Source organism: Camelus dromedarius, chromosome 5, assembly GCF_036321535.1.
Source record: "Camelus dromedarius isolate mCamDro1 chromosome 5, mCamDro1.pat, whole genome shotgun sequence".
Taxonomy (NCBI): Eukaryota; Metazoa; Chordata; class Mammalia; order Artiodactyla; family Camelidae; genus Camelus; species Camelus dromedarius.
In genome coordinates, this window is record NC_087440.1 from 81,277,664 (window position 1) to 81,301,101 (window position 23,438).

Consider the following 23,438-nt stretch of genomic DNA (forward strand, 5'->3'; position numbering starts at 1 on the left):
GACTCCAGCTGAGTTCACAAGCAGAGGTACTCAAACAGCATGTGCGTGTGTGCGCGCACACACACGCACACACACACACAAATCAAAGACTTCATTCTCTTGTTGGGAACTGTCCGTACCCCGCAGAGCCAGCCATCAAGTTATTATTAAAAGAACTACTTTATGCTGCTCTCTATCTTCAGCCATAGATTTCCCTGGCTTTTCTTCTTATCACACCTGGCACAGACCACATCTTCACCTCTATCAAGCTACTGCTTTTGAAGATGCTAAATGCAATTTAAGCAGAATATCTGGAAGCAAAACCTTGATTAACTGGAATGTTTGAAAAATGGGTCATCATCCCTGCTTTACTTAAGTTACTAGAGCAATTTAACGTTTTCCCCTTAGCACCCTAGCTCCCCCACCAACTCGTCACCCTTATTTACATAACCTCCCTGACCACCCCTTTCTCTGATACTGTTCCATACAACCCTTGGGTCCAGCAGCATTCACCTCCTAAGCATCTAGACCTCTGTGGCAGAAAATCTCATGCTTGATTAGTAACAGTACCAGCATTTTATTTGGGACTGCAATGGGCCCAGCTAAAAGACTACATTTCCCAGCGTTCCTTGCAGCAAAGAGGGGTCATGTGGCCAGGCGCTAGCCAATAAGATGAAAGCAGGGAGGGCGCTATTCTGGAAGAGTTCCTTATTATTGGTAATTCAATGGAACCCCCTTTTGTCTTTCCCTGCATACCTCTTTCTGCCTCCTAAGATGAGTACAAGCTAACAGACACTGTCGTGGACCATGAGAAGACTCTGAGAATGGAAACCAATGTAGTAAGGGCAGTTGAGCAGAAAGACGGACAGAATGTCTATCCAATTCCTCAAGACTCATTTTATGTGACAGAGCAATATACTTCTAGCTTGTTTAATTCACTGTTATTTGGATTTTCTACTATGAACAGCGAAACCTTATCCTAACTAATCCATTCTTGGAGATCTCACGTTCATTCATGCTTTGCTAACAATTTATTCAAGTGATCTTCCTCTAAGGGATAGTCAACACGTGCCCACTGCTATCTTCTATCTCAGCTCCAAGTGCCCCTCTTTGGGGAAGGGAAGCCTCCTTGATTAACTTCAAATGACACCAATCACTTAGTGATCTGGTACCCTCCTCATACCTGTGATGGCTTATTCTTTTTTATCTTTTTTTTTTATCATGTCTCTTATTTCACTGGAATGCAAACTCTGAAAAGGCAAGAACCGAATCTCATATTTCATTTTAACCTTCAATATTACCAAATAATTCTATTGAATAAACTAATAAATAGAAGGTGTCCCAAGTCCCTGAAATTACAGGCAATGAGATACTGATGTTCTGCTAATGCGGAGGCATTTCATTTCACAGGGGGCGCTAGAGTGAACTGCTACAGTCTGAAAACTTCAGGCCAGTGTTGAAGTAAATGTAGCCGAGGGATAAATTCTTACAGGGCTGGGTGGATATATTCACTGAGGCAAAGCAGTTAAAAGTGAAAAGGGTAGAGAACAAGAATTGAACACTTCAAGGGGTCCACAAAACCAAAATCTGCAAACAAACAAAAGACTTCCCTAAAAAACACAGTATCACCAAAACAAACATTATATTAGCCTTTAAATGTGTGTGTGTGTGTGTGTGTGTGTGTGTGTGTATACATATATATATATTCATCATCATCTGTCTCAACTGCAAAAATTGTCCATTAGGAAGGAAATGGAATTTTCTATAAAATCTGCCATCATATTGCTAAAGCTTAAGAGCACGAAGATGGCCAAGGGCTCCACGAGAGGGTGCGGATGAATCCCAATAACCCATCACTATTCGTGAAAGAAGCAAGACCCATGACTTTCAAACAGGGGGTCGGTAGGTGTGCCAACTTCCTGTGCAAAGAATTATCCTGCAGCTTAAAGTGATTTCAAAGGGAAATCCTGGAGCCTCTTCAGCCCAACAAGGGAAGTTCTGAGAATAATTTCTTGTTGGTAACGTACTCAGGCAATACATCAATGAAGCATCTCATAGACCTACCCAGGTACCACCAAGCCCTACCTAAGAGAACACAACATTTTCTGATTAACTGGTCAAAAAACAGTCCTGGACAGGCAGGTTAATGGAGCTCCCCAGTCCAGAAGAACCAAGATTTCCAGAAGACCTCTACAGACCCTCATCAAGGTCAACAGCAGGGGAGTCACCGTGGGGACTGGAAAATCAGGGTATCCTTGAAATGAAAGGGCCAGGAAAGCGATGCTGTGAGAAACAGGAAACAGATACATAAAAGGGGGAGAGAGAGCACTGGAGGAAGGGCTTCTGCCGGTGAGTGCCTTCACTAGGAGGAAATTCTGTGGGTGGGGCGCAGTGGACCACAAAGGCTTTCCAGGCCATGGCCACCCACATTCAACTCTGTACCATTTCAGCACTTAGTGTAGTAAGTATTGTAGATACTGAGAACAACAGGTGCTTGCAAAAGTCTGTCGCGTGAATGAATGAACAGTCAGTGGACAGCTGGTAATAAGACAACAGAAGTGTCCTCCCAGCGGAGGCATCTATGCCTGGAACAATCAGGAAAGAGCAGTGTCTGGAAGGAGCAAATGGCAAGATCAGTGGGGCAGCACGGCCAAAGGCAGCGCACGGATTTCTCCGCCCCAGGATGCTGGTATGACGCCCTTCTTATTCCAGGGCCTGTGACATGGATGTACATTTAATTCAGGCCCCTTGAAGACCCTGGTAAAGTCTCAACCTTCCAAGGCAACCAGCCTACAGCACAGGCAATGGAGAGCAGCCTGCCAGGCGGTGGGCACTGGTGACGAGGCTCTGTCCCTGCTGCCATGCGGGGCAGCCCCAGCTCAGGGACGAACAGGATCGTCACCTGCCCCAGACACCACCAAAGAATCTCACACACCTCATCTCATTTTTGCGTGACCCACCACCCAACAGGACCCTGACTTTTAGCCATTTACTCATCAGTTCTTCAGAGGCCTCGTTTACCTCCCCAAATAATAATAATATTTGGCCAGGCATTTCTTCTTCCTAAAGTGACCGTCGCAGGGATGCAATCGTCGCAGGAAAGGGAAATGTTCTTGATTCCGTGGTTGCCCCCCGACCCCCGCAAAAGGAGGGAATGAGAGACAACTGTGCCTATGGGGGACTGGTACTGCACATAAGAAATGCTACCACGTTTTCAAAACTGCCTTTGGAAAAGAATCTCATTCACCAGGACAGAAGAGTGAACATCGAGGGGGCTGGGAACTGGAGGGAGAACCTGTATAAATGGTGTCTATGCAGGGAGAAGGGGCTTTGAACTTGGGCCAGACCTGAGTGGAGGGGACATGGAAGGCAGGGGGCCTGGGACAGAGCCTGAAAACGGGGAGCTGCAAGGACAGTGATTCGCTCCGTGCAAGGGCGACACCTTTCCAGTGGCTTGACAAGGACAGAGCCTGGCCCCATCACAATGGCACAGAAATATTCTCTCTAGTTACCCTTCTCTATCCTGTACCCCAGGACTAAATTCTGGGCTTACCTGAGTTAATTTAATTTCCCTAAAACTCATGTTCATAGAATATTTTGAGGAAGCACATAGAGATCACCTATAAGAGCCTCTAAACTGAGAAGGTGTGGTCAAGCACCAGGGTCAATTTAAGCACATGCCCTTCAGAATTGGAAGGAATAGGGTAAATTTCTGTTCTGCTACTTACTCGCTGTGTGACCTCGAGCAAGTTGCTTAACCACTCTGAGCTTAATTCACCATCTATTTTTCCTTTTAAGAAGGAAACTAGGACTTACTTCATAGAGTTGTAGTGAGGAAGAAACTGGATATTGGGAAAGCATAAAGAAAGTGTTCCATGTTACATACACTATTGTTATTATAAAATACCAGTGTTTCTTCACCTTTCCAGGGTCAAAGATCCCATTAAGAATAAAAAAACTAATCAAACAAACTTGTGGGATCCTCTAGGAAAATCCGTAGTCACACGAAATGCTGTCAGTAATTTCAGGCTGTCTGACACTCAAAGACCCCAAGTTAAGATGCTCCAAGTCATGATAAACTTCTGCTTCTATATCTGAGAAAACTGAGGCCCAAGACAGCCACGTATCTTCAGCATCAAAACTAGAACCAGGTAATCTGGCTTCCAGTCCAGTTCTCTTTTGAACACGACAAGTGCCTAAATTTATAAACTAGAATTGTATTGAGGGCACTGAGCCCTGGATGATTTAATAAACACACTTGTGTACAGTGTTTCTTTTAGAAACCCTCTTATGACAACAATGTTTTTTGTTCAACTGGCAAGAAAGGAAGTAAACAAAAAGCACAGAAATAGAAACACACATACCTGAACCACTGTAATCCAGTTCACAAAACAAACAAACAAACAAACAAAAAACGAAACTACTTTACTTCTCATTTACAAATACTCACAGAGGTTAGTCCATGCGAATCTTATGGTCCTAAATAAGGTCTGTATTTAAGAAATATAAAACTAATCCCAGACTCTGGAACTCTATCTTGATTGATTCAGGCAAAGGTCACCCACAGATGAAACCCTAAGATGCAAGGCTGAAGGGGACTTTGCACAGGAGGGAGCAGCCACCTCACAGCCCAACCTCTGCACCCCTAGGAGTGGGTCAACCAGCCGTCCTGATGTGAGAAGACATAAGACTCATCTACAAAGTATTCCTGGGGGTAAACAAAGTATTCCTGGGGGTACGCAAGCCAGAATGTGATCCACCCGTTAACATTCAGTTCTGTTTCACAGAACATAGGTACAGAGGGATAGAGGAACAAGCTAAATGACACCCCCACGAAGCAGACAGACTGTGCAGAGGGGTCTCTTTGACAAGGAAGGGCATTAAAAGGGGGAGGGGGACTCGCTCTGCTGGGGATGGAAACAGGCTGAAGACAAAGGCAAATGCAACGTGTAAACCGTGTTTAGATCCTCATTCAAACAAACTTTTTGTAAACCATCAAGGATATTTAAACACGGATCTGGCCTTTGGCGATACCAAGGAATGGTTCATTTTGTTAGACATGACATTGGCATTGCGGTTATGGGAACTGTTCTTACTCAAACACACAAAAATATGCTCAGATAACTAATATAATATTGTACATCAACTGTACTTTAACAAAAATTAAAAATTAAAATAATATGTTGGGATAAAATGACATGAGGGCTAGGATCTGCTTCAAAATACTTAAGCAACAGCAAAACAAAGAAGAATGAATGAAAGGAAGCAAGCCCTTGTTATCTACTGAGTCTGGGGTGGCCCACGGTGGTGATGGTTCTAGAGTCACGATACTACCCTCTCTACACATATGTTTGAAATATTCCATGATGTTAAAACAACAACAACAAAACCACACACACATACACAACAACAACTCTATCTTTCAAAGTCTTGTAAGAGATGAAATGGCAAAAAAAAAGTCTATTCTCACCTCACCTACTCATTCTTGAGAATATGTTCTTGATGAAATTTCAGCGTTGGGAAGTTCAAGGATTCCCAAATCTGGCTATGTATCAGAAAGACCTACAAAGCTTAACAGAACTCCAACTTGCCCCAACCCACCTCAGACCTCCTGGGTCAGAGTCTCCAGGGAGGGGCCGAGAAGTGGGGACTGTTGTAGGCGCCACAGGTGAGTCTGATGCAGGCCAGTGTGTCCTGTCTCCAGCACCCCAGCCAAGCAGCTGCCCAGCAGGGGAAGCGTCCCAACCCCCAGGGACAGATCACAGGATTCTGCACTCTCACGCTTATGCCAAGTTTAAAACTGTGTCCTACAGTTTTAAAAAGAAAATAAAAAGTGGAATGGCCAGCCCTGTGAAGACAACCTGCCAGGCCCCCGCGCTCCCCTTCCCTAACACCCTTCCCACCAACACTCGGGCACATTTAGTCCCCGTGTTGCCCCGGAACCTCAGCAGGGGAGCTGCAGTCAAGTAAAGTCCCCCGGGAGAAAACTAAGTTTACCTGAGAGCCCGAGGGGCTTTCACTGGGCAGAGGGTGGGGGAAATGCCTTCCCCTTCCTCCAGGGGCCATGGTAGAAAACCCCAAACAAATGGGGCAGGGCCAGTGGCTGAGGGTCCCTGGGAGTCTGCGCCTCTCAGAGCAGCCACCAGCTGGTCCCAGGGGACCCCAAGGAACAAGGAAGGAAAAGGAAGCTCACACACCCTGCTCTGTTCTCAGAGCATCACAAATGCTGGGAACAAACTCCCAACTACAAAACTGCCTGACATCTGATCAGAAGCCTGCCAATCCAGGTCGGGAGGGCCAGGAAGCCAGAACTCCACTTTTCGTAAGATTAACAACCTCAAGCCCTTAAAACCGCTCCCTTTCAACAGGCATCTCTGCAGAATGACAACCATCAGTCCTGGAAAATGTGACTCCCAGAGAGGGGTGGGGGGTGGAAGATGAGGTACAAGAGGGGAGCTGGTGCTCCTGCCAGGGTGCCATCCAGTGACCACCTGCCATTCCCCAGGCTGATGCGGAATCCTCCTGAGTCTCCTGCACACTTAGGAGCCCGTCCTCGTTAACATTTCAGGGTGTGCACTTGCTAGGGTACTTTGATGTGCCCCGGCGTGATGGGAGGCACGCAGACACGAGCATGCGGTAACTTGCAGAATCGTTTCACACAAAACTAACAGCCCCGGTTGCTGCTGTACCAGTGACGTGTGGCTCCAGCGCACCTGACAGTGCTTTCTTCTCTACATTCTAACCCTGGAATTGCTTCCCAAGACTTTTCCGTTCTTGAGGACCCACCTATGTGGAAGGTTTGAAGACCACTGACTTGGTTCTCTACAGGGGAGCAATGAATTTTGTCTAAGTTCAAGGGATGATCTAAAAACACTCAGCAGAGCCAACTCCAGAGGTGGGTCTCAGAATGCCCATCCTGAGATGTGGAGGGGAGGAGGGAGAGTGATGGACACCTGGGGACAACAGCAGTGCCCCATGACTGTTACAGTTACACAAAAATAAGGACCTAAAAAGCCAGGGCCCAGAGCACTTAGGAGTGTTCAGATTTGCACACCAGATCTAGGTGCCACTTGCACCCACGACAGTGGCAAAGCTCCTGACCGTCTACCGCTTTCCTCTTCCCGGGCAACACCCTCCTCAAAGCCTACGTGGCCTACGCCCCATCTTCAACATAAACTCCGGGTGCAACAGCATCTGCAGACAAACGAAGCCCACGGAGACCAGAGCTTCACCACTGCCTCACTCATCATCTTCCATGCCAAGGACAAGCAGACTTTTCTCAGGCTCAAGGTTCTACTAGGAACACAAACCTGCTCCTGGAGAGAAAGAAATTAAAGGCCCCAACCCCACACAGCCTCTGAGCCCACGCAACAGTGGTCATGAGCCCGAACCTGACCTTCAAAAAGTGTGAAGCAGACCGCCAGCTGTTACACAACTAACACGGAAAACGCAGCTGGAGGACACGGTAACACTAACACGTGGAGACCATGTTTCCTGGCAACGTATTTTCCCTGTGGCTGCCTTACTTTGCAGAACTCCAAGCTAGGTCGCACTTCTGTTTTCCAGCTCTAAGAGTCAGTCCTGTTCCTACTGTACCTACTGTTCTCCTTAAAAGAAATACAAAGCAAATTATTAAAACCATCTTCTTCTAGTGAACCACGAAGCTCGAGCTTTAAATGCTTCAAAGTTAAAATTCAACCTTTTAAAAGACAGTCTCGAGTGGGAACCTTACCCTCGGCTAACTTCCCACACTCAGGGAGTTTCAAAGTTGCCAAACACTTTGTAGACACCTGATTTCAAATGACCTGGGCAATTCCTGTTTCTGATCTTGGATTATATAAGGATGCTCAAGCAGCCTCCTAATGTCCACTACTGTCCAATATTCCAGAATCCTGGACCAGCTACCTTTCTCCAAGTTAGTATTCAGGAAGAAACTAAATGCCATTTTTCTCTAGCCCTTGGTGGCAATTATCCTCAAATACGTAGACATACACCTCGTGGTTCACGGTTGCCCTTAGAATACAGACCTTTATTTGGTCTCTAAAACCAAAGGGACTTACCCACACTGAAGGATGGTATTAAGAACGAATCAAGTCTGTAAACCACTGTTTCGTGACTACGTTCAGATCCCCCAGTGGGGGACCCTCAATCCAGCTCTACAAACATGAAAAACAGGAAAAGGCAGTTCCTGACAACTATCTAAATGAATACAATAAGACAGAATTACTCCTTTAAATCTGCTACTTCCATATGGTGACCTTACATTCCTGGATTTTTTTTATTAATGGAGAAAAAAGTTTAATTGAAAAAAGACAAACTTGCATTCCAGATCCGGAGGCTTACCTGACTCCTCTCTTTGTCCACTTTCTTAAAACACTTATTCAATGACAAATTATGTCTCACTGAGTTTTTCCACCCAGTAGGTGCATTTGCAAAATACGGAAAATGTTCCAAGATCCAGTTGTAGATGTCCTTCACCGGCAGGCGCTTGCTTGGAGAGTCCTCGATGGCCATAAATATGAGGCAGCTGAAGGAGTAGGGGGGTTTACAGTTGGGGTTCTGCCTGGCATCATAGGGCATGTCAGAGTGGGCAGGGGATGGGGGCGTGTCATCGTCCAGGTCCTGGACGGGGCTGACACTCCGCAGGACCGAGTCCCCGAAGCTCTTCAGCAAGTTCTTGCTCTCGTGCAGCCAGTTCAGGTTGGTCAGCTCTTCATCTTCCATGGCCCCCTCTTCTAGTCGGATGTCAGGCAGAGGAAAGTCGAGGTCATCGTCTTCCTGCAGGGCCTTGGAGAAACCACTGCCCCGGTAACACTGACTCAGCCCACTGGAGACACGAATTCCTGAGCTTTCTGGCTTCTTACTGGGAGGCATGACTGGGCCCATTTACGTGAAGGCTCCTGGTAAACACAGGACAGAAAAAAGATGAGGGTGAAAAGCAAAGGAGAAAGGCATCTGTGCCCTCCCTCATTATGATGCCTCCTCCCACTCCAACCATCTCTATGGACCCCCTCCTGCTTAAGAACACCCACTCCTGGCTCCCACATTGAGTAACACAACCCACATTCTACCAGAGATGCCCTGGTAATAGTAGTCAAATTGGCCCACCATGCACATAGCACAATGACCTGTCACCCCTTCAATACAAGACTAGAAATGTTCAGGGCACCTTAATGTGCACGTGCATCACAAAAAGAATGGGAAATGCCAGAGCCTTCTTCCTGATCTATGAAGATGCTCACTGTAACCCTGGGAAAATCAGTTATTGCTTGCTGCCTCAGTTTACCTATTATACATGAAAATGTACACAGGAAAAATTCTTTTGAGCCTCACAATGAACACCGGAAAGTGAAACCACAACCCATGTCACTTTGAATGACAGGTCTCACCGTTTATCTTCCTCAAAAAAAAAAAAAAAAAGAACATACCTGTAAGTTTTAAGGCCAGTTGTTTCAGATTAAGTTTGGCTGTTTCCATAAAAGACCATCACAACTGCCTGGGAATTAAAACTGTGGCCATGGTGAACATCAGTCTGATAGTGCGTTATTTAATTTTTCTTTCCACAAGTCATGAGCAAACACTCTGCAACTTTAATGACATTTTGCAAGTCTGAAGAGTGATGCCAGGGAATTCTCTGGATTCATACTGGAGGAGGGAGCGCATTTAATTTTCTTGGGACACAACACTCTGAATGAAAAAGTGAGTAACTTCAGGCACCACATAAATAAATGGGAAGATGAGCTATTAACTGAAATTAGAATTGGTGGGGAAAAAAGTCAGGAGAGCAACCAGGAGCTTTAAGACAAGAAGGCAAATCCAACAAAAATTGAGACAGAACTCTATTCTGCCCCTGCCCCATTTTTATCAATGACCTAGAACAGGGAGTCAAATATCTGATGAGAAAAGAAAATGGGGAGGTGACAAGTCCACAAACAGAATGACCCCGACAGATACAAAGCACTTTCCACCCTCGAATGCTCGATGTGAGAAAGAACAGTATTCAAAGTCTCCCACTCTCGGTCTGCAGCACTCAAACAATGTGCTGTTTAAGAAGCCTGTCTGTTTTATCCCCTACCCTACCCTGAGTAAGAAAATCAAGCAGTCTATCTAGAAAAAAGAACAAACACATTGAAAGCAAAGACATGATCATTCTAAGGCTCGCAATGTCCATGCCTAAAGTAACTGCCACTTCAGCTGGAGAAGCTCTAGAATGAGATTCTAGAAAACATAACATGGGCCCTAAACAGCCAGCCAAGGGTGCTGGAAAGCAGCAAGACTCTCCTTCCTCTAAAAGGTGAACAAACAGACTCTGAGAAACAGAAGGCCTGCAGGGTTGCTTCTGGAGCTGCTGTGAGATGCCCAACTCACAGGAGAGAAACCTTCCCCAAGCACCAACATGCCACGGAGCAGAGCAGTGCAGACACCTCAGGTGCATTCACGGGGAACATCTTTCTGTCAAGTAAGGAGGCTGACCTGAGTAGCACACGACACATTTTAAAAAATAACCTAGTATCTTAGATTTGGGGGTAAGACAGAGACCAGCCTGACACTGCTTTTACCTTCCTTATGAGCAAATCAAAGCGAGACTTGTTTCTCTCAGTTTCCAAGAATCCCATCAAAAAACCTAATTTTCTGATAACCAGGAATATCCCCACAGCCGAGTACAAAAGAGAACAGCCACCCAGCCGCTGAAGTCAACTTTAGCTCCAGATGAAAGTTTTATGTCTCCTCAGCTTCCAAACAGGAAAATTATATCATGGCTGACAGTAAAGTAATTTAATTGCACTGTTGCTATGACAACATGCTGCTCTCTTTCTTTTTAATTTGCTTATTTGTCAGTAGCTTCCCAAAGGAACTAACATGCTATTCTCCATGTTTCCTTTTGTTTTAAACAAACATTGCCAGCAATATCATTTTATCAGGAAAAAAAAAAAACCAGCACTGTCAAGAAAAGAGTAGGTTACGGGGGTTCAGCCTCCTTGGATCACTTGTCTGCTTTGTGTGTCTGTAACCCCCATGCTCTCCAACTGTTAACTGCATCCCTAAAAATCCCGCATTTTATAGCAGCGGTGTCAAGAGCTGCTGATCAGTACAGTTCCATTTTAAAAAACAGTTCCCAGAAACCACAGCTGAGGCGTTTTCCGTTATTATACTCTAACTACATAATTCGCCAAATCTTTTTTCCTCTTATTTTGGGGGGGGGGGGGGGGGGGAAGAATCCGAATCATGTGAGTCTGCAGTTAAGCAAACATTTTAAATCTGCTGCCAATAAGGTTGCTCCACCAGATACGCAAATAGTTATTCACTAGTGACCTCCTTACAACTTTTCGGTTTGCTATTGGTTGTGTTCTCCCCAGAAACACCCTCTTGTTTTTGTTTTTTCTTTTTTTAATGACTTGCTGTGTTTTGCTATCTTTTTTGCTTTTTAAAGGAGGAAACGCAGCAGGAAAGCTAGTCTCTTGCCCCACTACCAGAAGGGCTCCAAATAACTGACAAAGACATTACTAGCCCAGCTCTGAGCAGATGTTCAACGTGAACTTTAAAAAGTTGAGAAATCCTCCCCAAGCGGAGCAGGGCAGTTGCGAGTTTGGGGGGGGGGGGGCGGATAACCCTCCGCTTCCGCGCGCGCGCGCACGCACGCACGCGCTCCACTCCCGACTACTGTACTTGTCAAAAACATTTCAAGGGGACCTGCGGGACCGGCGATTGGCTGCGTCCCGCGTCAATCAGTGACGTTGCCAGGCAACGGGGAAACTGCTCTTCTCCCCGTAACAGGGCAATTGGGAGCTCGCATACCTTCACTGCAGGTCAGATGTCATAAACCTTTTATTGGCCGCACCGCGGCGAGCCTTAAAAACACATCAATAAAAGCCCGCGGTCCCCCAACTTCTTCAGGCCCCAAGGAGGGCTTCAAAGAGGCCCGGGGTGAGGAGGGGAAGGGCCTCGAGAGTCTCGGGAGACGCTCTCTGCCCGTGCCAAGCTTGCACAGTTTGGGGAGGGGGGATCTTTGTTAGGAGCCTGTTTCTCATCTTGGGGTATCCCTTTGATCGGCCACTTCGCCCTGGCCCGGAACGGAGGGAATCCTGTCCTCCGCGGACAATACCAACTCTGTTCCTTTAGAGCGTCTTTTCGAAAATCGAGGCACTGGGAAACAGCCCGCACGTCGGGGCAGGAAACTCTTCGGATCGGGTAACTTCCCCGCTCGAGGGCTCTCGTCTCCCCGCCTGGCCAGGCCCCCCACCCCGGGCCCTCCTCCCCAGGAGCTGCGGAGTCCCGGGTCTGCCGGGAGCGGAGAGGTCGCCTCCAGGACTGCCTCGGATGAGTGCCCCAGCCCCGAGTCACCCCAATCCGACTCGAGCGCGGGCAGGAGCGGGGAGCAAACTCACCTGGCCGGAGCGGGGCGCGGGGGCGCAGGGGCGCCGCTGCCCTTCAGCGGGAGCCGACAAACTTTAGCGGACGCCCAGCGGGCATCGCTTGGTGGCCCGGCTAAGGGCGCGCGGGCGCGGCGGGGCGAGCCCGGGGCGGCAGGCGGCGGGGGGCGGCCGCGGGCGCGGGCGGCAGGGGCGCGGGGGTCGCGGCGCGGCATGGGACCTGCGGCGTCCGCCGGGCGCGCCGCGCGTCCTCCCGCCGGCCCCGCCGCTCTCCCCGCCCCGTCCCGCCTCCCGCTCGCCTCCGCCGCGGCGCGTCGGGCCGGGGCGCGCCGAGCGGCGAGAAATTGTTTCCACTGCAAACAAAAAAAGGCGACACATGACCAGGCAGGAGGAGGGGAAGCGCAGGGAGGGAGGGGAGCGGAGGGGAGGGACGGAGCGGAGGGGGCGGAGGGAGCCGGAGAGAGGGAAAACGTGGGCCGGGATGCCGGCGGCCTGGGGCGAGGGGCGCGGGGCGCGAACCCGGCGGGGCGGCCCCGGCCCGCGTCCCCAGCGCCATGATCGGCCCCGCGCCCCGCGCCCGGGCGCTCCCAAGGCGCAGTCAGAGCCGAGGCCGGCCTGGGCCGCGTGGACTCGCTTCCTGCGGCCCGGCAGGGCGGGGATGGCCGGCGTGGACCCGGCGACCCGGGGCGGCCGCGACCGTGGGCGGCGGGTCTGGTGGGGCGGGCGGCGCGCGGCCTGTCCTTTCCTGGGGGCTCCGGCCACGCGGGCGAGCGGGCGGGCGCTGCGCCGCTGGCAACGTGTCGCTCGAACGCTCCTACCCCATCCGCATGCCTTACAAGGCTCGAAAGTAAAAATAAAAAGAATTACGATGAGGGCGAGGCTTGCGAGGGGGAGAAGAGATTCCACTTCTCCCCAACTACGGCGTCCTGGCGGGACTCCCGGGGGCCGTCCCCAGCCGTCCTCCAGCGCCCACCTCGCGCACTGGGAGAAAAAGCACAAAGACCCCGCAGCCTCCCGCCCAGGTGGCTGCTCCCCTTGTCTGTCAGCCCTGCCGGCGCGTGTCTGCCGGGAGGGAGGGTGGCCATTACAGATTACGAGCAAGAGGCCCGCCCCGAAGGCCAAACCGTGTGGCACACAGTGGGTTGTGCTCAGCGTCCCGGCCGGCTTCTAACTCTCCGGTGAAAACAAGCCTCATGTCCTTCACCCTTAGAGCTCTCAAGAACCCCACCGACAGCTAGCAGGGCCACGCTGCCAGCCACTCGACCACCACTCCAAGTCTTTAGGCACCTCCAAAGATCGGCCACCCGCTGTCACAGCTGCCTTTGGAGATGATGAAAGGGGAGTCCAACAGGACACCCTGGTGGTGACATAAATAAAAGTGTGATTGCACACCACCCCCAGGTAACCGAATCAGCAGGTTCCCCTACGGAAGAGAAGCCCAGGTCGTACTGCCGGCCACCCATGCCCCCCTCCCCCCAACCACCTGAACCAGAGGACAGGCCTGAGCTCTCTGAAAACTGCAGAAAAACCAGTCAGAAGGCCTAGAGTGATCTCCCTCAGAAACCCCTCCAGCTTGCAGGACCTTGTAACCTAGCCAAAGGGCAAGAAAAACCCCACAAGCCTTCTGAAATTTTTTAATTTCCCAAAATAAGGAAACCCCATTCAATCTGAGTGTCATCGCCCTTAACAAAGCTCCAAGATGGCGGGTGGTAAGTTTTCAGCAGGGACGCTCACCACAGACATTCTTACTTACCAGTGCTAAGGCAAACCCCACCCACTCGGGAGATGATTCAGAGGTGAAGGCCCAGGGGCAGCCTGAGGTCATCCAGCCCCACCCCTTTAATTACTGAGCCCTGGACTGACCTACCCCAAGTCAGGGAGCAAAAGGTGTGAGGTGACAGAGACCAACTAGATATCTCTTAAGTCTCTAGAGCCTGAGATTCTAAAGGTCAGAGCTGGTAGCAAAGCCAGGATGGGAGCTCGGTGTAGTGCAAACACCTCCATCAGCCTATCAGTTGAAGATGGTGAATCGCTCATCAAAGGAGCCAGGGAACCTTTGTCCAAGCCCTTGCTGCCTTGGAGAGGAAGAAATAGCCCTCTCCCATCCTCCCCTTCCATCGCCAGGTCTCAGCCCTCCCTCTCCCAAGCACACTCACACCATAGCTAGAAATCTCTACATGAAGTTGAGGTGGCAGATATTTCTATCCCTGTCCTTTCCTTCTTCCTCACAGCTCAAAATGAGGGGATGTGAGCACATGGTTATTGCACAAGGACTATGTCAGCCTCAAAACTTTCATGCAGGCTCCTGGCTTCCAGTGTCTGAACCAGCCATCCTAGGTGAACAAAGACTTAAAGACACAGCAAAGCCTTGGATGAGAAGCCCTAAGCAGAGGGTGGATGTGGGGAGGTAAGCTGCCTTTCGGGAGCTCACCTCTCTTTCCCTCTGTGGTTTTTAGTTTCTTCCATTCTCAGAGTTCTTTCTTAACTTCTCCCCCCCCCCCCCCCCCCCCGGTTACCAGGGCAGCAGGAGATACGAGAACGTAGCAGCCTGTAGAGGAAGTGGTGGAGCAGCCCTGCCTGCTGTGGAGAGCAGGGCACACGTGGCTGCCTGTCTGTCAGAAATGGGGGATCTTTCCAGACCTCTGCTGAAAGCTTAGAGGAGCCTCTCCACCTTAGAATTCCACACATCCCTAGCTCTGGGACAGGCTCCCTGACAAAAGGGGGCAGGAGCCAAATTCGCCGAGGAACAGCCACATTCTCAATTCCCCTCCTGAACTTTCAGGAAGTACCCTTGAGCCTTAGACCTTGAGAAGTCTCACAGAAACAAGTGGAACGGTGCAAACCATTGTTTTATAAACCCAGTTCACAGAAGAATCCTATGTGTGCTCTAGAACTCACTGTGGGCAACACCTGTTTCTGCCTGGGGATGTCACGGGACCATTTCTGCATCCCCATCTGGGCAGGGGCTGAGAGCACGAAGTATCTGGGAGCAGGAGCCTCCGGGTTCTAGCCCAGTCAGTCCCCAGTCAGTCTGAGACCCCAGGTTCCTCCTCTGTGGAGAGGAGTGCCCCATCCCTTGGTGTTTTGTGCTTTCTTCTCCAGCATACTTCTCTGCCTCTCCCCCATCGCTGGTTATCTGGCCAACAGGCTTATTTATGAGTAGTTCCTTACAGCCCGGTGATCCCTCCTGAGGCAGGAACAGCTCGGGGGAGTGAACCAGGGCTGCAGGTGAGAAGGCCTGAGGGAATTCCGAATACGAGGAGGAATCTGAGGCAGGCCTGGCAAGATGGCCTTCTGTACAGGATCCTTCAAACTGACTCCAGTGCAAAAGCTACCCTGAGAGGGAACCTGGGCCAGCCTGGGACAGGCAGCAGAGCTGGGCTACATGGAACCAGGGAGTCCTCAGGTCGTTTTCCTCTTCATCCGTCTCTTTCCCCCTGAGACCACCTTGCCTTTCCTACTTCCCTCTACACGTCTGTTCCCCTCTCTTCCCTAAAGGCTGGTTTCCTCTGCCCACCTATGACCACACACGGCCACCAGCACCAAGTCCAGAAAACTTCTGATTTCCAGCACCTACCACCTTCAGACTGCCCCAGCCATCAGTAGCTCAGATTCTCAAGGAGATAATCTGATGGGCTTGGCCTAATTCAGGTAACTCTTCCCTTCTCCCCACCCCCTCCTACCAGCTGAGGCTGGGGGCATGGTAGAACCATCTGGTACAACAGGACTGGGGACGAGAAGGGAGATGACTCTGGAAGGAGAATATCTAATAAACATAGGTCCATGTTTGAGCTGTAGAAATGGGGAAGGGGCATTCTAGAACCAAGCATCTCAAATGGGGCTACCCACAAAGCCACACCTAATAGATCAGAGTCTCCTAGGATGGGTCCCAGGCACATGCATTTTAGGAAAGCACTACAGCACAAACTGCTTTTCCATGCAGGAGAAATGAAGGGCATGAGTAGATTTATCCAATATGACTTGACTGTATTAGAAGACGCATTTGTTCATCGAACAGATATTTACTGAGTGCCCGCCAAATAACATGGCACTGTTAGGTGCTAGAGGTATAGAGTTTTTGTTCCTTAAGGAGCATGTATATTACTGGGTAAGAGTGGAAACATCATCTCACAAAACTTGAACAGATGCTAAGGTGAGCAGTTGATGTGCACTAGTCAGAGGGCAAGAGGAACTCGCTGAATATTTTTGAATCCAGGAGTTGCTCTATCAGAAATATGCTTTGAAAAGAAGAATGGCTTGCAACTTGTAGATAAATAAATCCTGGAGCCCTAATACACAGTACGGTAATTAGAGACAACAAAACTGTATTATAAGCATTAAACTTGTTAAGTGACTAGATCTTAATTATTCCCAACACTAGAAGAAGTGATAATTACGTGGCACAATAGCGGTATTAGCTAATGCTACAATGGTGATCATATTTCAGTATAAATGTATCAAATCAATAACGCTGCACACCTTAAATTTACACAATGTTATATGTCAAATATGTTTCAATTTTTTAAAAAAATGAAGAATGGGATCATGGATCCACCATGAGTTTTGGGAGAGGAAGGAAGGAAATGGAAGGCCCAAAGCAGACAGAACCACTCAGAAAGCACTGCAGTAATCCATACAAAAAGGAATAAAGATCATCTTTTTTAAATAAGAAAAAAATGTAAAAATATTAAACCAATGTTTCATTTTTAGTGACAGAGTTATGGGGTAATTTTTTTGCCTGCTTCTTTCATACTTGTCTATATTTTCCAAATTGTCTATAACGAGCACCCAACACGTTTATAATGTTCTAATGATAAAGGGGGTTCCGTTAGAGCAGTGGTTCTCACACTTGAATATGCATCAGAATGACTTTTAGGGCTTCTGAAAACTCAGCCTACTGGCCCCCACCCCCAGAGTTTCTGATTCAGTAAGTCTGGGCTGGGGCCTGAGAATTCGCATCTCTAACAAGCTCCCAGGTGCTGCTGCAGCTGCTGGTCCAGGGGACCACACTTTGGGACCCACTGAATTAGAGAATAGTCAGTGAGACTGGAAAAAATGAATGCACGAGAGGCTTCAAAGGAAGAACCAAGAGTCTCTATTAAATGATTGAATATGAGAAGAAAAAGAGATTATGGTCAAAGATAACTCCTTAATTGTGAGTTGACTGTCTCTTTGAGATAACATGTGAGAATTCCACCTGTAATAGTAAAATAGTTCCTCACTTCCTTCCCCCCCTGTGCAGAAGGAAGAGGACCCAGGACCACAGCCGGTAGACCCTCCATCTCTTTGTGAGTTTCAAGGTTTGGTCAAGCATCCTTCGGCTTTCCAGTCATCCCCTCTTGGGCTTTTCTTCTTGTGCGTTCCTGGTGTTCACGTGACAGGTTCTGAAGGGTGGAGCCTGGGAAAGGGTTTATTAGAATTTCTCCGGCAGGAACTAGAGCCAGGAGGCTTACTTGAAGAGGGAAGGAGGGCTGTGAAGCGAGGGTAAGTACAGCTGAACTGGTGGAGGGCAGTTCATTAGCTCAGATGCCCCACCTAAACCCACGTCGCCTGCTGGAGGCAAAATGGAAAATATAGAACCTGTCAACTCCTCTTTGAGCACAAACGCAAGTGAGCGCTGATGATCCAGAATCCAGATTTAGTCAATTCATTCAGTCAACAAACATTTATTAAGCATCTAACTATGCTCTGCCCAGTACTGTGTGGAGGGCACTGGGAAGGAACCAGGAGAAATAAAACATGTGGCACTCGCCCTCAAGGATGGTGGAGACTTAGCATTTATGAAGCAACCACAAATAAACACACACACACACACACAGAGAGAGCCCAATGTCAAGACCAGAGGTGCTGTAGCTTCATGGCCAGTGCGAGAACCTGGGGCCAGGTTCTAACTCTCACTTCACCGAGCTGGGCAACCTTAATCAGGGTACTTCTTTCTCTCTAGCTACTTTCTTCATCTTAAAAAGAGGAGAAAGAAGAATATAAGCAAGACCCACTTCATAGGGTTGTGATGAAGATTAAATGAATGAATATTTGTAAAACACATATAACAGTGCCCTGGCACTTAGTGCTATGTTTGTTAAGTAAATAAATCAAAAGGAAAATATTGACATATTTGACTGCATAACAACTTAAAATGTGTGTGTAGGACCAGAGGTCATAAATCAAGTTCAAAGACAAAAAAATGAGGAATTATTTGGCATACATATGAAAAAGGGTTGCTATTTTAAATGTATAACTCTTGACAACTCAAGGAGAAAATTATCATCCTAGTGAGAAAAGGGGCAAGTGCACAAAAGGAGAAAAAAAACAACGGCAATCTACCTGTGAAAAGATGCTCAGACTCACTACAAAATCACAGAAATGCCAATTCAAGCAATTGTGATTATCTCATTTCATCTATCAGATTGGCACAGACTTGAAAAGAATAACCACACCAATGTTGGTGTGGGTGTCAGAGGAACTTGACTTGGTACAACTATTTAAGAGGTCCGGTGAATTGAATTAAAACTTAAGGGCAAATGGCCACGGACTCTAAATGTCCAGCTTCTAGGAATTTATCCTAAGGAGATGCCATAACATTCCCCTCCAGACTGCCTGACCGCATGAGATCATAAGCTCCATGAAACCAGGATTCATGCCTGTTTTATTCAGCCCTGTACACGAGCAGTCACCCCAGTGTCCGACGGGCACAGAAGACAGTCAGTGCATTGAGTGAATGCACTGAAATATGCGACAATGTTTTCAGGACGGTGTTTGTTGAGACATTGTTCAAAATCGTGGGAACTTAGAGATTGCCAGAATAACAGGCTAGAGGCATGTTGTTAAATTATATGGGCCACAGTCACCCATGTTCCCTTGGTTCCCATCTATCTGCATTTTCCAAGCATTTTAAGTGAAGCTTTCCCTTTTCTGAATCATTTTCACATTCTCATATACTTGTATGTGTGAAACAATTTGCAAACATTTCATAAAGTAAGAGTCTGGGGGAAGATGGATATGTTGGCAAATCTTTTCACCAAACTTCAGCATTCTGTGATCTTTTCAATCAGAAGGGATAAAATGATCCCCTTCTGCAAAGGCTGGTGCTCCAAGCAAACAAGAGAATTGCTGAGCGTAACAAACGTTACACCCTGCGTAGTGGGGTCTATTCTATTGTCTGCTTGTGGGAAAGCTTTCAATTGACTAGTTTTGAGTATCAAACATTTTCTTCAAACTCTTATGTAGGTTCAAAGATAAGGGAAAATACTCTTGAACTAAGAATTTGTGAGGGAGGAGGAACATTTACTCTCTGTTTCCAGATGAATCTTCTATAACAACTTACGTTTCTAAGAGACCAAAGGTGGTTACATCTTTTTTTTTTTTTTTTTTTCCAGATCTGATAGAAAATCTGTGCCCAGCTGAGGCACTCTTCCTGGGCAGAACTACTGCTTCTCCTGCCCTGCCAGGGATCCTCCCTGCAGTCAGAAGTTTGTCCTAAAAGAGGCTGCCCCTCTAAGCTCTTGGCTTCCATTTACCTACAGTCAGTTCTCGTTCCTTGTGGGAGTTACGTTCTATGAAGTCTCCATAAATACTGAACTACCAATGCTGAACCACTGCTCCCAGGGGAAATATCAGGTTAGGTTCCTGCAAGCCACTGGTCACAACATTTTCATGATAAATTCATCGATCAACTCATCTGATCAATTCATTACCTTATTTTCTCTGTTTCCACTTAAAGATACCTTATTTAATATATTTTGTTGACTCGTTAACATTGAACTCATGGCCGACAGCACTGTGACACATGTCTGAAGGAAGCTTATCAAACACAAGAAAGCTTGTCTTTTCTCCGCACACAATCAGTTTCTGGCACGTAGGAACACAAGACGGTGCGCTTCAGCACTGTGACTGGGTGCCATTTTAAACAGCAAAATCACCAACCAAAAGTACCCCCACAAATGTGATACTAAATAGACAGCAGAAAGGGCACTTGTTTACAGTGTGAGGGCTGAAACAGGCAAAGAGACACTTTGTTCCGTCTCAGCTGGGAATGTGTGTGGGGTGACTCAAATTTGCTGCTACTCTGTGCCTGTCCACGAATGACCATGAGGTCCCCACAATTATTGATTTTGTGATTCCAAATAAATGCTACAAGTAGGAGAATCTGCAAATATGAAACCCATGAATAGTGAAGGTCAGTTGTATTTAACAGTCATCTACATAGCAGCATATTCAGCGCCAGTGAGTGTTCCAGGGCTTTGCAAATACTCACTCTTTCAGCCTCACATTAACCGTGGGAGATAGGTACTATTAGTATGCCCAACTTATAAACCTAAGACACAGAGAGGTTCAGCCACCTGCCCAAGGTCACACAGCTTGTAAGTGATAGGGCTGGGATTTGAACCCACAGAGTCTGGCCCCAGAGTTTGGAGCCATGTTCCAGGTAAGAACCAAGGGAAGCTTCGGATCAATCCAGAGCATTCGGTTTCATCTTAAAGAACCTCTTAGGGGTCAAGGATGTGAAGAGAGGAAGAATTATGACCAAGAGATGGAAGGGAAAAGGGACTTGGAGTAAAAAGGGACTACTTGCCAAAACAGCAGAAACAATCACCATCAGCAAAGTTCAGCTTCCATGTCATAATCAATATGGTATGGTATACCTTTGTCATCAGAAATAAATCAGCTAGCTACTGAGTGTCCAACAGATCGTACGTGCCTTGAGAGGCAAGGACCCTTCTTCTGCTTCTCCGCTCAGAGCATGTGGCGTACTGGAAATCAAAAATATCAATCACTTAGCGGAGGGGGGGGGGAATGCTCCTTTTTTATCCCTCTTTCAAAATGGTATCTAATAACTATAGAAATTAGTGAAAGAAAAGTAGCATCCTCAACCTCTTCCTCCTCCAGAGTTTTTAAGAGCATTTATTGTTTTCCTCTCTTCAGCAAGTACACCGAGTACCAGTCTCATGGGCTTCAGTGACTGTGTCTGCCAAAGTCTTCACCATGCCAAGAAATAACTTCTCTCATTTTACTTTTTCAGAGGGACGTGAAAGAAAACAATCAATTCTTCTCCTTCACATCGTCTTTTTAAAACAAAGTCAGAGCTCTGCATTCGATGAACTTTCTGGGAAATGTGACATAGATTAAAAATATTACCAACATGTTTCCCCACCGTACAAAGTTCTTTTTCGGAGATTAGCAACTTGCTCAATTTATTACGACAGCCAAACGAGATGTCTCTTCTCCCCTACTGGGTAGTGCAACTCATCAACACTTTCTGTTTTGAAACCCCTGCGCCTTCCAAAAATAGCATCTCTTGCACCTTAATATTGTGATTCAGAGGCAAGCAAAACGTGCCCATAAACTGTGAGGCATGAGTGCATGTGAGGGATCCTTCTCAGAAGGGGTGGGGGCTGGGAAGGAAGTGGCCAAAGGGATGGCTGTCCCTTTGTGGGTGCGATCAACAGCACCCCATTTCTCTGTACTCAAATACACATGACTCTGACTGGCTCCAAAGAGCTGGCCCCTAAACAACCAGGCGTCCTTTTTAAGTTGGCATTTCTTCTGGAGAGGAATACTGAGCATCTTTCCTCCCATGCCTCACACAGTGCTGGGCCAGCTGTCTAACAATATGGAACCCGGAAGGGGGTGCTGCCCACGTTGGTGATGGCAGCCATCAATGCCTGTTGCTCACAGCTAACGTCAAAGAGACCTCAGCACAGGGGTCCCCGTGGTTGGCTGAGACTCCCCCTGGGCAAGCATCCATGCACCAGAAGTGCCAGCAAAGGCCACCCGAGGGCCAAAGTGGGCGTGCCACAGAGCCCTGGCCTTCCGGATGGAGTCTACTCCCAGGGAGTGGACGTCAGAGCTCTCCGGAGGCTGCCCAGGCCAGGTTCAAAGGGAGGGATGAACATCACGATATCTGTTCCAAAGAAACCCCACCTACTATTGGTGCGCCCATGCTTCCCTACCTCCCAACCTCGCGGGCAAGTCTCCAAGGGCATGGTGAGGAGGCAGCTACAACCGTCTGCTTTCGCTTAATGATCTAGACAGGGAAGACGCAGAGATGGCCATTCTCAATGGTACCCTCCAGTTGGCTGGGCTCCTGAAAGGTCATCTTGTCGACCCCTTTGTTGGAAAAACGTGCTTCTCTTTGCTCCTGGAAGTCTGGCCTGGCAGATTTGCCGGAATAAGTTTCTCCATCCACGTGCACACCCACACCAGGTTGATGTTCCGGACTATAACAATGCAGACCTACTCCGACACAACCTGTCTTCCTCCAAGCTCCAGGGCCATCCCCTGCCACCCCGTGCGAGCCACTCAGCCGCCCACAAGGACCCCCTAGCTTGCTGCTGTGGAAGGACAAGCCAAGCACAAAAGGGACAATACACAGCAGTTGCTAGGGAAAAAAGCTCACTCCATCCACTTCATTCTCTCTGGCAGACACAGCTGAAAGATTTTTTTTTTAAGCCCCGAAAAACTCATTTAAACTGGGGGTGCAAAAGGCATCTGAAATGTGAGAGTCCCTGGGCCGGCACAGGGGTAGAAGGGGAAGGTTTCAATGAAACACAAAAGCAACGCAGACCTGAACAGGGAGCAGGCTGCCCGAAAACAAGGCAGCCAACTGCCAAACTGTCATTTTGCTCGGCGGCTGAACAGAAGGCTCGAGTAATGACAACCACAAAACTCATTTAAAGTCTGAAAAGGTGACTAATGAGCTCATTCATGCTGCCTATAAATTATTCACTACAACACTGATCCCACTCAAGACAAACAGTAAAGTAAACTTTAAACACAGACACCGCCGGCCTCCAAAGCAGAACGAGTTATGTCTGTAAAACTTCTTACAATGAAGGGGATACTTGTCTCTCCCTCCGTCTATTGTCACATTCATTCTTCTGTTTACTTTTCTTTTTAGCTGCCTTTAATCAAGTTTAAGCAGACACAGCTGTTACACATTTATTTCTCTGTTGAGTTTTTTCCATTAGTTATTACGAGCAATCATGATGCTCTAAAAATAGAAGCAAATTATATTCTCTCAAAATTGAAGGCTGACCTTAAAATGAAGCCCAGGTCTTCGGAAAGAATATTCATATGCACATGTTGGGT

General features: G+C 47.9%; 1 protein-coding gene and 1 long non-coding RNA gene across 11 annotated transcripts in view; one reads left to right on the top strand and one right to left on the bottom strand.

Moving 5' to 3' along the window:
• FOXN3 (forkhead box N3) overlaps nt 1-23,438 on the bottom strand; it is a 366,752-nt gene that overhangs the window by 204,143 nt on the left and 139,171 nt on the right. For 7 of the 9 annotated variants that reach the window (XM_064486179.1, XM_031454169.2, XM_031454168.2 and 4 more), the window contains one exon: nt 8,323-8,879. In XM_064486179.1, coding sequence (XP_064342249.1) covers nt 8,323-8,865 — 543 coding nt within the window. In that variant the 5' untranslated portion in view covers nt 8,866-8,879. Of the gene's footprint in view, nt 1-8,322; nt 8,880-9,407; nt 10,861-12,365; nt 12,510-23,438 lie in introns of those variants that run through there. The other 2 variants (XM_031454167.2, XM_064486182.1) reach the window with 2 other exon arrangements.
• LOC105096752 (uncharacterized) lies at nt 11,802-21,665 on the top strand. Of its 2 annotated transcripts, XR_010381052.1 has the most exons (6): nt 11,802-12,168; nt 14,652-14,757; nt 15,849-16,001; nt 17,593-17,638; nt 19,727-19,967; nt 21,370-21,665. It is a non-coding gene; the product is annotated as an uncharacterized LOC105096752 (long non-coding RNA). The 2 variants fall into 2 exon arrangements; XR_004137456.2 differs by lacking the exons at nt 11,802-12,168; nt 14,652-14,757 and having other exon boundaries at nt 14,876-16,001.